General features: G+C 49.2%; 1 protein-coding gene across 4 annotated transcripts; it reads right to left on the reverse strand.

Annotated features, from left to right (window-relative positions):
• Positions 1–530: 530 nt before the first annotated feature.
• Positions 531–11778, reverse strand: LOC111157776 (cysteine sulfinic acid decarboxylase). Of its 4 annotated transcripts, XM_022519400.1 has the most exons (15): positions 11334–11778; positions 10971–11107; positions 10583–10709; positions 10403–10493; positions 9953–10059; positions 9417–9532; positions 8813–8892; positions 8443–8497; positions 3624–3740; positions 3482–3546; positions 3125–3206; positions 2501–2700; positions 2257–2308; positions 1987–2076; positions 531–1104 (listed from the first exon to the last, which is right to left on the reverse strand). In XM_022519400.1, the coding sequence occupies exons 2-15, from the start codon at positions 11094–11096 to the stop codon at positions 931–933; spliced, it is 1482 nt and encodes a 493-aa protein (XP_022375108.1). In that variant the 5' UTR covers positions 11097–11107; positions 11334–11778; the 3' UTR covers positions 531–930. The 4 variants fall into 4 exon arrangements, with proteins under 4 accessions (XP_022375108.1, XP_022375107.1, XP_022375106.1 ...); XM_022519399.1 differs by having other exon boundaries at positions 10971–11778; XM_022519398.1 differs by lacking the exon at positions 11334–11778 and having other exon boundaries at positions 10583–11029.
• Positions 11779–14366: the final 2588 nt, after the last annotated feature.

Below are 14366 nucleotides of genomic sequence, written 5' to 3' on the forward strand. Positions count from 1 at the left end.
TTTGTTTTCAATGTCACTAAAGTACAGTTAATTTAGAACTACTCCACTTTGGTCTTTCCTCTCCTACTAAAAATTTCTTAAAAAAAACAAAAACAAAAACAAACAAACAAAAAAACTTCTAGGGGTGCCTGGGTGGCTCAGTTAGTTAAGCGGCTGCCTTCGGCTCAGGTCCTGATCTCAAGGTCCTGGGATCGAGCCCCACATTGGGCTCCCTGTTCTGTGGGGAACCTGCTTCTCCCTCTCCCTCCACTGCTCCCTCTGCTTGTGCTCTCTCTCTCTGTCAAATAAATAAATAAAATCTAAAAAAAAAAAATTCTTATCTTTAGCCTCTCTCACACCACCCTTTAAAAAAACATTTCATTTGCTACTATTTGGTAGAAAGGTAACAAACTTCAAAACATTCCGAAATAATATAGTTGAAGGTTTTGCTTTATTATGCCTTATTATTATAAAAGTAATGCATATTCATTATGTAATAAAGGGAGGAGCACAAAAAGTATAAAAATTAATTTTAAATTGCCTATAATCCCATCCCAGGTTTATTATTATTATTATTTGAAAATGATTAATATTTGGCATATATCATTTTATCGGTCTTCTCCTATGTATGTCTAAACACCACTCAGATATTACTATATACAAAGTCTTGTACCCAGCTTTTTCAATATAACATTATATTAAAATTATCTTTCCTCCTATCAATAAAAATCTTGTTTATAAACATAATTTTAATGGCAGAGAATCATCCCATGATCTAGATATACTATAATTTATTTAAATGTCCTCCTAATAGCAAATATTTCATAAGAGAGTTAGTGGGTCAAGGCATATCAAGGTTGTTAAGGTCCCTCTGTTATTGAGAACACAGGAAGGAAACGCAGAGACAGTGAGAGCGAGGTGGGGTGTCAGGGCCAGCAGCGAGGAGGCGGCTCAGAGGTCCTGGCCTAGCCTTTCCAGCTCGTTGAGAAGGAAGTCCATATCAGCCCGGGTTAGCGCAGGGTTGGCCACAACCATGCGGAAAAAGTTGCCTCGGGTTCCATGGGGCTGGTAGCCGATCATCATGGAGCCCTCCTTCACCATGCGCTCCTTGAGCACCGGGGCCACCTGTGGAAGGGGTGGAAAGAACTTCCAGCTGCAGCCTGATGCCCATTCCCCTAGGTGCACCTCCCTCCCACTCGGATACCTTTCGGAGGGAGCACTCATCACTCAGCTCCTGACCGTGGCCCTGGGTCACCTTTTCCACTGCATCCCACATGCTTGGCCTTCTCTAGCTTCTGCATTATTTCCTACCTTACCTATCTCTAGGATGTCACACAGACCATTTTCTGCCAAATCCTGACTGTTCTCTGACACCCAACATTGCTTTAGTCTAACATCTAGACTTTGTCATCCTTAACACCTTCTTCTCCCCTCTCTGAATTCCTGGAATATCTGTGATCTGTACCCTGTAATCTAACACGTAATTTACAAGACTGCCTCGAACATACTGGTTTCAGATAGGTAACTCGTTTTTCTAAATAACTCCTTAAGGGCAAGAACATTCTTGTCCTTTCAGATCATCGGCGGCACTTAGCACCGATCTATCCTTAGGGATATGACATGTCTCCTTTCCTGTAGGAGACAGGTCTGGACCAGCCTTACAGAGTTATTCTGCCCCCAGCACCAGGGAATAAGGCCTCACATGGCTGTCCTGGGCTGGAGCTCCCAGCAGAACTCCCATGGATTACATACACGCACTGGTGACTTCTCCCATGACATCCCTCTATGTCTTCTTTTCATTTTCCAGAAACATACCTTATTTCCTATCCCCATCCCCACAGATATGAGGACAAGCTGGGGTTGTCTTCCTGTTCACACCCCCACCTCGGGAGGAAGACTAGCAGAGGGACCTGCCATGCCACGCATGGCCAGCAGGGGGCAGAAACACACCAGAAGCATGGCAGCTCCCTAACCTGGCCTGACCAGAGCCCAGAAGACAGAGCCTACCTTAGCCAGCCTTTCACTGTAATCAGGGCTTTCCTGCTTCCCCCGCAGGCTGGGGGGCACGAACCAGAAACACACATTGACGAATTCCGGCTGGGAGGAATGAGGGAGGAGAAGAGGTGAGCTGTGGAAGGGGGATGTTCCCTCCTCACTCACACACACACACACACACACACACAGACACACACACCCGCCAGGGCTTTGCTGTGTGGGGATAGATTGGGATGCAGGGGGGCGGGGGGGGGGGGGGGGGGGGGGGGGGGGGAAGCATACCTCCATGATCAACTCAAATCCTTCTCTCTTCTTCAATTCCTCCACCAGGTACCTGCGAACACAGAGAGAGGGAAAAAAATCACAAATGGAGGGAAAGCAGAGCTACAGAAACACAAGAGTCCTGCAGAATGAGCCCAGAGACCCTGAGAACAAGGAAAATGGGAAGAGCAGGGCAGTGGGTGGGGGCAGAATGGGCCAGGACAGAACCCCAGGGCAGAGGAACTGGGACCGCCCCCACTCCTACCAGGCTAGGGCAAAGGCCTGGTCAACACGCCGCTCCAGCCCTTGCCCGCCCTGTGCCTTCCACATGAGCCACAGCTTCAGACAGTCCACGCGGCGGCCACACTGTACCACCTTGTCTCCGGTGTCCAGAGCCACGTCGTAGAACTTGTCCTGCTGGAAGAGGTAGCTGGCCTGGGACCCATGGCAGCGCCTAAGCAGGTTCTGTTGGTTTGCGGGGGTGGGGGGAGGAGAGAGGGGGAGACTGTCAGACCCCATCCTCACCACCGAGACCACCTCCAGAGTGGCAAGGTGAAGGGGGGCGCGGTTCTTAGCTCAGCCCACCCATTCTTTTCCTGCCATCAGGCCCCTTTCTCCGAGTTTTTCTCCCAATGCCCAGAGTTCTCCCCAGATTTGGTGTAGGATCCCTTCGATTACAACTGCCAGCTAGAAACTTTTCCCTTTGCCTTGAAGACAGGCCACAGTGGGGAAGGGGGCACCCCAGGGGATGAGGGCGGTCACAGAAACTCAGCTTCAGATGAGGAGAACAGAATAAGGTCGGGACCCTTGCAAAGGATGGGGGGTACAGAGAAAAAGATGGAGGTCCAGGGTGAGAGGTGGAGTGAGGAGAGCAGCAGGGCCGACCCACCGAGGTATCCCGGAGAAGAAGAGCTGAGCACTGCAGGCCGGCTGTGAGAAGCTTGTGAGGATTCCAGGCCACGGAGTCAGCCCTGTGTGTTTTGGGGGAGGGGGTGTGCAGAGCAAAGCGGCATCAGCTTGCTGCTCCTCAGCCACCCACCTTTACCACAGCTTCAGTAAAGGGGCTTGAGACTGCCCAGCAGTCAGGAAGAATTCCAGCGTCTGATGGGCCCCAATCCACCATCTCTCCAGCGCACCTCCCACCAACCTCCTTCCCTCCCTCCCATTGGAAACTCCCTAGTCCAGGACTATTCTCTGGGTCAAGGATTGGAAGGGTGGGATTCAGGAAGTAGGTGGCCGTATGCACCTCTGGATCCCATCCAGGAGATGTCTATGTGTCTGTGACAACAGGACGCTCCCACCCCAGGCGGCCTGTGGAGCAAAAGGAATAACATGGGCCTTGGCCTTGACTCAGCCCACCCCCCCACTCAGGCCCAAGGCTCACTTACATCCACATGGAGCCACAGCCCATGATGCTGGCACACGTCAGCAATTGCCTCCAGGGGGTCAAAGGCCCCCAGCACGGTAGTTCCAGAGGTGGCACTAACCAGGAACGGGACAGCGCCCTGCGGCAAAAATGCAGGAGGAGAAAGAGGCTGTGAAGGGATCTAAAAAGCTACCCAGAGCCCGGCGCTGAGCCATCTCTGAACTCTTACTGCATGCCTGACCTCGGCCCTTTCCCTGACAACATGCCACTGTTGCCCCCTTAATTTGCAGGTGAGGACACTAAGGTTCAGCGGTAATAAGAAATTCACCCCCAAGCTGAAGCTTCAGAGATGGAATTCAATCCTAGGTCTGGCTGCAGGTCTGTTTCAAAGCTCACACACTTTCAAACACTTTTAATGTCTTGAAGATCAAAATGCTATTTTAAGAAGTCTAATAGTACAAAAGTTCATGAAGAACTTGAATTTTTATTTTAAAAAACAACCACAAGGAAAAGCCCAGGCCCATATGGCTTCGCTGATGAATTCTACAATACATTTAGGAAAGAACGGATACCGTTTCTTCACAAAAATTCTAAAATACAGAAGAGGAACGCTGCTGAATTGATCCTATGAGGCAAATATTACCCTGATGCCAAAGCCAGATGAAACGTCACAACCTCAGACAATATCTCTGTGAATATAGATATAAAAACCTACAGAACACTAGCTGCCCAAAGCCAGCAACATATAAAAAAATTACACGTTAAGACAAAATGATTTGTCCCAGGAGCAAAAGCTCCATTTAGCATCCCCAAAATCAATTAACATAATACATTCTTAGCAGAATAAAGAGGGGGAAAAACACATAGCAACAGACCCAGAAAAAAATTTGACAAAATTCAACAATCCTGTTCGATAAAAATACTCAACAAGCTAAGAGTTGAAGGGAACGTTCTCAAACTGATAAAAGGCAACTACAAAAAACCCACAGCTAACATTGTACTCAATGCTGAAAGACTGAAAGCCTTCTGCCTAAGATCAGGAACATGACAAGGATGCCCACACTCCCCCTGTCCATTCAACATTCTGCTGAAGTTCTAGCAGGGCAATTAGGTAAGGGGAAAAAAAAAAGAGGCATCCAGATTGGAAAGGAAAGCAGCAGAAGCCCCACACTGGGTGTAGAGATTACTTAAAAATCATAAACAAACAAACAAACAAAGGCAGAGGACCTGAATGGACGTTTTTTTTTCAAAGACATATAGATGGCTGACACATGAAAAGATGTTCAACATGACTCATCCTCAGGGACATGCAAATCAAAACCACAATGAGGTATTACCTCACACCTGTCAGAACGGCTAGAATCAAAAAAAAAAACAAGTGTTGGCAACAATGTGGAGGAAAGGGAGCCCCTGTGCACTGTTGGTAGGAATGTAAATTGGTATAGACACTGTTCCTCAAAAACTTAAAAACAGAATTACCATCTGATCCATAATTCCACTACTGAGTATTTACCCAAAGAAAATGAAAACACTAATTTGAAAAGATATATGCACCTCTATGTTTACTGCCACATTATTTCCAATAGCTAATAGGAAAGCAACCCAAGTGTCCATCAATAGATGAATAAAGAAGCTGTAGTGTGTATGTGTGTGTGTGTGTGTGTGTGTGTGTGTGCGTGAGTGTGTGTGCATGAGTATTACTCAGCCATAAAAGAGAATGAGACCTTGCCATTTTCAGCATGGATAGACCTAGAGAATAAAATGCTAAATGAAATAAATCAGACAGAGAAGGACAAATACCGTATCATTTCACTTGTATGTGGAATTGAAAAAAAATAAAACAAATGAAGAGAGAAACAAAGAAAGAAACAGACTCAAATACAGAAAACAAACTGGTGGTTGCCAGAGGGGAGGCTGGGGGAGTATGGGTGAAATAGAGTGGATTAGGAGGAACAAACTTCCAGTTATAAAATAAATAAGTCGTGAAGATGAAAGCACAGCATAGGGGTACCTGGGTGGCTCAGTTGGTTAAGCGGCTGCATTTGGCTCAGGTGGTGACAGGGTCCTGAGATCAAGCCCCAGGACAGGCTCCAGGCTCGGCTGGGAGCCTGCCTCTCCCTCTCCTACTCCTACTCCCTCTCCTATGCTCTGCCTACTTGTGCTCTCTCTCTGTCAAATAAATAAATAAAATCTTAAAAAAAAAAAAAAAGCACAGTGTGAAGTGTGTAAACCTGGTGATTCACAGACCTGTACCCCTGGGGATAAAAATACATTATATATTTATTAAAAAATTTAAAAATTTAAAAAAAAAAAGCACAGCATAGGGAGTCTGGTCATTAATACTGTGGTAATGCATGGTGACAGAAGGTGAATACACTTATCCTAGTGAGCTCCGAGTACCACATAGATAGAACTGTTGAATCAATGTGTCATATGCCTGAAATTAACTTAACACTTTATGTTAATCATACTTCCATTGAAGGAAGCAAACAGACGAGGAGAAAAGAAGTAACAAGTGTTAGTGAGAATGTGGAGAAACTGGAACCCTCATCCAGTGCTGGTGGGACTGGAAACTGATATAGCCACTTGGAAAAACAGTTTGGCAGCTCCTCAAAAGTTAAATACAGTTAGTGGATGAATCAGCAATTCTGTCCCCAAGTGTATATACCAAAGAAAACGAAAAACAGCGGCGCCTGGGTGGCTCAGTAGGTTAAAGCCTCTGCCTTCAGCTCAGGTTATGATCTTAGGGTCCTGGGATCGAGCCCCACATCAGGGTCTCTGCTCAGTGGGGAGCCTGCTTCCCCGTCCCCCGCCTGCCTCTCTACCTACTTGTGATCTCTGACAAATAAATAAATAAAATCTTAAAAAAAAAAAGATTAAAAAAAATATATATATATTAAAAAAAAAGAAAACAAAAAACATACGTTCACACAAACACTTGTACACAAATGGTCATAGTGACATTACTCAGAAGAGCTGAAAAGTGGAAACCCAAATATCCATCATCAGAGGAACAGATCAATGAAATACAACAGAGTATTACCCAGCAATGAAAGGAATGAAATGCTGAGACGCCACAACAAGGACTAAGCTCAAAGACAGTATGCTAAGTAAAAGAAGTTCATCACAAAAGACCATGCATAGTGTAAATCCATAAATATGAAAAATCTACAACAGGCAGGTCCATAGAGACACAAACTCGCATAGTCCTGCCTAGTAGGTTTGGGGGAAATTGGGGATTGAGGGTGTGTGGTTTCTTTTTGGGGGTGATGAAAATTGTATTGTAGTGATGGTTGCACAACTCTGTTAAAAACCACTGAATTGGGCGCCTGAGAGGCTCAGTTGGTTAAATGACTGCCCTTTGGCTCAGGTCATGATCCCAGAGTCCCAGGATCGAGTCCTGTATCAGGCTCCCAGCTCCCTGGCGAGTCTGCTTCTCCCTCTGACTTTCTCCCCTCTCATGCTCTCTCACTCTCTCTCTCTCAAATAAAATAAATAAAATCTTTTTTTTTTTTTTAATTTTTTTTTATTTATTTGACGGAGAGAGATCACAAGTAGACAGAGAGGCAGGCAGAGAGAGAGAGAGAGAGAGAGAGAGAAGCAGGCTCCCCGCTGAGCAGAGAACCCGATGCGGGACTCGATCCCAGGACCCTGAGATCATGACCTGAGCCGAAGGCAGCGGCTTAACCCACTGAGCCACCCAGGCTCCCAAATAAATAAAATCTTAAAAAAAACAACACTACTGAATTGCACACTCTCAGTGGGTGAATTGTATGACATGTGAATGATATCTCAGTACAGCGTTTACAAAAAAAAAGGTTTACCCAATAAAAGTGGTACTCGACTATTCTAGTTACTGCTCACATTGCTACTCAGAGGTAACACCCATTTATCAATAAGTATATATTATTCGGGGCGCCTGGGTGGTTCAGTCGTTAAGCATCTGCCTTCAGCTCAGGTCATGATCCTGGGGTCCTGGGATCGAGCCCCACATCGGGCTCCCTGCTCGGCGGGAAGCCTGCTTCTCCCTCTTCTACTCCCCCTGCTTGTGTTCCCTCTCTCACTGTGCCTCACTCTGTCAAATAAATGAATAAAATCTTTTTTTTTTTAAGTATGTATTATTCTAAATAACCATAGGTTCTGGGGCACCTGGATGGCTTAGTCAGTTAAGTGTCTGCTTTCAGCTCAGGACATGATCCCGGGCTCCCTGCTCAGGGGGGAGCCTGCTTCTCCCTCCCCCTCTGCCCCTCCCAACCCCCCATGCTCTTGCATGCTCTCTTTCTTCCAAATAAATAATTTTTAAAAAAATTTTAAAAAGTAAAAATAAATAACCATAGGTTCAAAGTGTTCATTCTATACTGCAACATACTATATGTACTTTATATAGGTCTACTTAAATATATAATGGGGGTATTTTCAAGGTAGTGAATACTACCCACCTTATTCTTTTAAATGGCTATAAGTACTCCAATAATAACAACAAAAACAATAATGGCCACTAGTATTTATATAGTCCTTCACTGTTCCAAGTGCATATATACTTACTCATGTAATACCTACAGCAACCCTATGCAATAAAGTTCTATATTATGCTCAGTGACTCAAGCCTGCTCCTGACTCTTGGGGTCCGGTCCTGCCCAAGGGTCTTGGCAAAGCCCCCAAGAATAGCACAGAGTGTCCTGACTCCTCAGGTTTCCCACTGATCACTTCAGCCCACGGGGCAGAAGGGCACAGAGGTCAAGAAGAGGGACTGAGCGGCGCCTTGAGTGGGGAGGGCCCAGAGAAGCCTCCAAGAAAAGACCAAGGGGTTCTGCTCCACTGTCCCAGCGCCCCTCACTCACCTCAGCCTCGGCCAGACTGATCTGCCTCTCCAGATCCTCAGGAATCATTTTCCCTCTGGAAAAGAAAACTGACTGGGTAAAGAAGTAATTGATTTTCTCAGCTAGGAGGCAGAATGGCTGAGAGCAGGGTAATGTGGGGTTAGCTACACAGAGGCCATAATGTTGATTTTTTCCTAAGAGGGGTAAGCGGATCTCAGGGAACAGGGCGAGGGACTCCAGCAGCCATTGGTAGACAGAAGGGGCAACTCTGTAGGAACAGAGAGGGGAGAAGAGCCCACTTGCGGCATGGGCCTGAGGCCAGAGCTTCTGGCAGCGGGAAGGCACACTGTGCCAGGCTGGCTCTGAGCCATGTGAACAGAAGGACCTTTACCTCTCATCTGTCTTGACGACTCGGACACTGTCAGTGCCAAGTCCCAGAAAAGCAGCTCCCTTCTTGATGGAGTAATGACACTGTGGAGAAAGGCAGAGGGCAGATTAGGCTTGGGGCAAGAGGGCAGGAAGGACAGGGAGGAGAGAGACACTGGTGAATGTGTGAGCTGCAACAGATGAGACTCTAGACTAAGGCTTCTCGAATGTTCATGTGCCTCCACATCACCAGGGTGTCTGGTTCAAATGCAGATTCATACTCAGCATGTCTGGGGTAGGGCCTGAGACTTCTTTCTTTTTCTTTCTTTCTTTCTTCCTTTTTTAAGACTCTGCATTTCTCACAAGTTCCCAGGTGACACTGATGCTACTGGTCCACAGACCACACACTCCGAGTAGAAAGGGCGTGGACTATGTCCGCTGCACTCTTGGTCCCTCTGCTACCTGCGCACAGAAGGCAAGGCGAATGGGAGTGTTTACCCAGCCCCTTGATTGCAAGGAAATGCTTCTGCCTGGGGGCAGGCTGGCCCTGGAGATGGGTCTGGGAGGGCAGACTCCACTGGCTGGACATTAGAATGAGGAGCCCAGGGCAGGTCTGAGCCTCTTCTCACCTCCTTTGATGCGAAGAGAGCCAGGGGCGGCAGCGCCCGGAGGCCCCTCTGCTTGCAGTCCGGGTAGCGCTGATAGCGGGCCAGGTTCACGGCATACATGTTGGAGATGGAGCCACCTGTCACAGGGAAGGTGGCAAGAGGGAGGAGCAGTGGGTCAAAACTGGAGCTTGCTCTCCCTGATCTCCACCCAGGAGAACAGATCAAAGCAGCATGAGTGATGGGCTCCCAGGGCTCTCCTCAGAGCATGCTGATAACCCCTGAACAGCCCCAGGATTCACAGGTTCCCCCGGACTACTCCCCTCCATATCCTGGGCGGACCCAGGCAAGTGCCTCCCCTCCCCAGAGCAGGCACTGGAGTGCTTATCCCATGGACTGTTTGAGGATACAGGGGACTGGGCAGCTTCTCTCAGGTTTGGCCCGAGCCCAGCTGGAGAGGACAGAGAGGAATCACTTCGCCCACCAGCATAGAGCAAAAAATTGTGGGGGAGGAGAACCCTCAAAAAGGCCAAAGAGAGGCCCCCCTCCCTCTCACATACCAGGGCAGAAGACCCCATCCCCTGAGCTCCAGCCCACCAGGGACCGGAGTTTCTTCAGCACCTCTTCTTCCATGAGCACAAACACAGGGGCGATTTCATAAGTGTACCTGCCAGGAGAGGAGGGGATGAGAAAGGAAAAGAGGAGGGAGGGCCAGCGGGGTCAGACTCAGAGGAGCAGGAAAAGGAGGTGGGGACAATGAAGGAGGAAAGGTCCAAAGAGAGGAATGACCTGGTGACCAAGAGCCAGGGAAGCAAGAATGAGGAAGAACTGGGGGTCCGGAGGTATGAGAAAGCTGGGAGAAAGGGAGCCCAAAGGGTACAAGGAGAAAGACTGCTAGCAGAGATGCCAGGAAATGGGGGGGAGCAAAACCATTCTCCTCCCCCTGGGATATGTCTCCAGCAAATCCAAGCCTTTGTAAGGTGGGGGGAAGGGGCCCAGAGATGACTCACTGGCTGGTGTTGAGGCTCTCAGTGACAATGCGCCCCGCCAGAGCGTGGGGATCCAACCCTGAGAAGAGCTGGTTGAAGAAGTGTGGGTGACCTGGAGAAGGGCAGTGGAGAGGGGGGCAGGGAGCTCAGAGGGCAGTCAACAAACTCCAGACGCTCCTCCCGCCGCAGCCCCGGACCCACAGGTTTTCACACTGTAGTGGATCACCTCCCGGCACCGTGCCAGGATCTGCTCAGCAGCCTCGCCCTCACTGCGCAGCTCCAGGTCCAGCAGCCGCCTCAGCTCCTCCGGCTCCTTCCACTCGCAGACCTGGCGGGAGGAGCGGGAGGTTCTGGTGGTCCGTGGACACCCCACTGACCGGCTGCCCGCACCGCCTCTCAGCTTGCATAGAAAATGAGTTAGGAATGTTTCCCAAGTAACTCGTGAACAAGGGTAAATATGCACAGAAGGCGGCAGCATATAATCCCTGAGGCACATGGCGAGACAGTGATGAACTGGGGGGTGAAGCCTTGTTGGTGGGAGAAAGTTCGGAGCCAGTTACAATGGGCAGCAGGAGGGGAAAGGACCCACCTTCTCAGAGGCACTGGTCCCTTTCCGAATGACCTCATCCACAACAATCCCAAACACATCCCGGAGCAAGGCTTCTGCAGCCATGGGGTCCCCATCAGGGGAGAAGAGTGGTTTAGAGTCAGCCATCAGGATAAAATCTGTGAGCAAAGCAGGAGTTACTCCCTACTCCGCCCAGTGTATCCCAGCAGGACCTAAGCAGCAAGGACCCCAGCCACAGCTCAGTCCCAGCCTTCGCTGGGCGGACAAGAGCAAGTGCCCTGGGAGAAGGTCAGTAGCAACAGGTAGGGAAGAAATGGGCAGTGAGCTCTGAGCTGGTGGAAACCAGTGGCCACCGCCTACCTCAGGCAATGATGAGAGTCTTACCTTTCCACCCAGGTCTCTGCTCAGGGGAGCCGGAGGGAAGGCACCCAACTAGCTTCTGAGAGAGTTAGGACTGGGACAGCAGAGGGGGTGAGGTATAGGCAACAGTCATATGACCATGAGCTCACTCTCCTGACCCTTGCCCTGAAGAGAACTTAGAGATTTGGGATAGGGACAACTGGTTGAGATAAGTCCCTGAATAATCATTAGCTGACCTGAAGAAGGGGGGAGTGCAAAGAAAAGCAAAAAACATTAACTTCGGGGTTGAGAAAGCAGCCAGGAAGAATCACTGTGAAGCAGAGGGCTGGAGATCGGACTTAGTGGAGAATGTTGGGGGTGTGGTGAAGGGAGCTACTGCCCCTGACCCTGGAGACAGAAGGGGGAGCGAGCCTGAGAGAGGTAGAGGTGAAGCAGTTTATCTATTTGTACCCCCAACCCCAAAGAACCATCCTGATTTCTTTTTTTTTTTTTTTTTAAGATTTTATTTGTTTGACAGAAAGAGATGCAGCCGGAAAGGAAACACAAGCTGGGGGAGTGGAAGAGGGAGAAGCAGGCTTCCTGCAGAGCAGGGAGCTTAATACGGGGCTCGATCCCAGAACCCTGGGATTATGACCCAGGCCGAAGGCAGACACTTCGATCCCAGGACCCTGGGATCATGATCTGAGCCGAAGGCAGACACTTAACCACTGAGCCACCCAGGCCCCCCGAACCATCCTGATTTCTAAAGCCCTCTCCTAGAGCAGGAAGGAAAGGGGGGTTATGTTGAGGAAGCATTTTGTTAAACAAGTGTAATCTGCGTGCCTCGCAGGCTGAGAGCATTGAATACACAGAACGTGGTGGTCTCAAGTGAGCACCAACTGTGTTCATGACACGGTACTGGGGACCAAGACAGCCTCCCTGTCTGCTGGGAGGGCACAGATGCACGTGCAACGGTCACAGCCTGAGGCAGGCTGGATGCTGACCCCATGTGCTACAGAGTTAAAGAGGAGACGGATGGTGGATGGCAGCAGAAGACGGCGGAAGATCTGCAGTGGGACTGGAGCTGAATCTGGAAAGAAGGCAGGAGAAATGGGATTAGCAAAAGGGAGAAAGAGAGCATGTGGGGGTAGGGTGATGCCAGGAGCCGACATGGGGAAGATGTATGGCTTGATGTAAGGTCAATGAAGGTGCCTAGCTGGCTGGAGGGAGGTCTGCAAGGATGATACCGGAGCAAAAGCAAGGTAAGCAGAGTTGCATGAGGTTATGGGAGAGCCCTGAGTCCAGAAAGGCCCAGGGATTTAAATTTTATCCTGCAGAAAATTGGAACTCATTGAAGCGTCTGGGTGGCAGTGGGTTAAGTATCTGCCTTCAGATCAGGTCATGATCTCGGGGTCCTGGGGCTCCATCCCGGTGGGGAGTCTGCTTTCCCCTTTCATGCTCACTCTCTCTCTCAAATAAATAAAATCTTAAAAAAAAAAAAAAGAAAGAAAAGAAAAGAAGAGAAAAAGAAAACAGGAACTCACTGTCTCAGTGGCAAGGAATAGTGATGAGCTGATGCCCAGACCAGTATACAGTACAGGAGACAGAAGTCACAAGGTGTGGCTGTAAACCAGGCGAGAACTGATGCACACTGGAAAAGGGTGGTGTGGGTAGGAAAGGAGAGAGGAAGGAGGAGGTCCGCCCAAAGCTCTGATGAGCTACGGGAACAAAAAGCAGATTTGAGAGTCAGGGTACAGGCTGAAGCCTGGTGATGGACTCCGTTCCTCACGGGAGAAAATGTTCGGAGGGACAGCCGGGGGAGGGGAAAACACCAAGGCCTAGGAACCCCCCTCAAACAGGTGAATGAGAGGATCAAGGGAATAGGAAGAGGAAACTTCCTCAAAGTGAGTTGCTCTGGTTTAATCCACCATCAGCAGCCACCGGACCCCACACTAGTAGAAAACACAGGTTCAAGGAACCCCAGAGCCCTTGAACATTTCCTCAGTAGACAGGGTTTGGGGGAGAGAGGGGAGCTAGCCCAGGCCTTGAAAATGGAAGGGTCAGTCCTTTATCAGTGTTGCTTTAGCTCCCCTGACAGGTGGCAGCTGTGGGGTGTTGGGGTGGAAAGGCTTGAGGGGAAGAAGCAAAGGAAGATAGGTACCAATGAAGCACTTAACCACGTGCCACACTCTGTCCTTAATGTGTATTATTATCATCTTTACAACTGTTGAGGGTAGGTTTATGGCCCACATTTTTTTTTAAAGATTTATTTATTTGACAGACAGAGACCACAAGTAGGTAGAGAGGCAGGCAGAGAGAGAGGAAGCAGGCTCCCCGCTGAGCAGAGAGCCCGATGTGGGGCTAGATCCCAAGACCCTGGGATCATGACCTGAGACAAAGGCAGAGGCTTTAACCCACTGAGCCACCCAGGCGCCCCTATGGCCCACATTTTAACTGAGATTCCAGAAACGCTATGGATGTAGCTGGGTCAGATCACACAGCCAGCACATGGCCAAGCAGGGTGTGAAGCCAGGCATGGTGCGCTCTGAAGGTCCCTGTTCCTAACCATCATGCTCGACTGCCTCTCACGAGGCTCCATCAGGCCCTGAGTGTGCTGTGCTGCTGAGACCACTGGGCCAGGCGTGAGGACACCTCAGGGCCTCCGTTTCTGTAAAATAAGGGGTTTCCAAGAGACAACCTCCAAGGCGCTTGCTGGTGTTCACAGGAGCTCAGGCCAAAAGACATGACAAGCAGGCCAAGGGAGACTTTTTTTTCCAAGCAGGGGCAGAAAACAGGTTGCAGGGGGTTTGTAAGGCGAGAACAACTGCTTAACAAAGAGAATCTCCTAGCAGGAGGGACGCTTTCCCCAAAGCTCCAAGGAAAGAGTCTGTATGGGAGACTCCATCCTCCCCTCCCAGGACCTTCTTTATCCTTCCCACCCGAGTCATAGCTCAGAAACGAAATCTGGAGCCAAGGGCTCTGAATACTCCCAGTTTTTTCCAGGGATAAACAGAGAAGTGAGACATCACCACCCTTGTTCCACATACAGAATCCTGCCCTGGGCCCCTGAGAAAGGGA

Source organism: Enhydra lutris, unplaced genomic scaffold (assembly GCF_002288905.1).
Source record: "Enhydra lutris kenyoni isolate GAN:26980312 unplaced genomic scaffold, ASM228890v2 scaffoldscaffold56, whole genome shotgun sequence".
Classification (NCBI taxonomy): domain Eukaryota; kingdom Metazoa; phylum Chordata; class Mammalia; order Carnivora; family Mustelidae; genus Enhydra; species Enhydra lutris.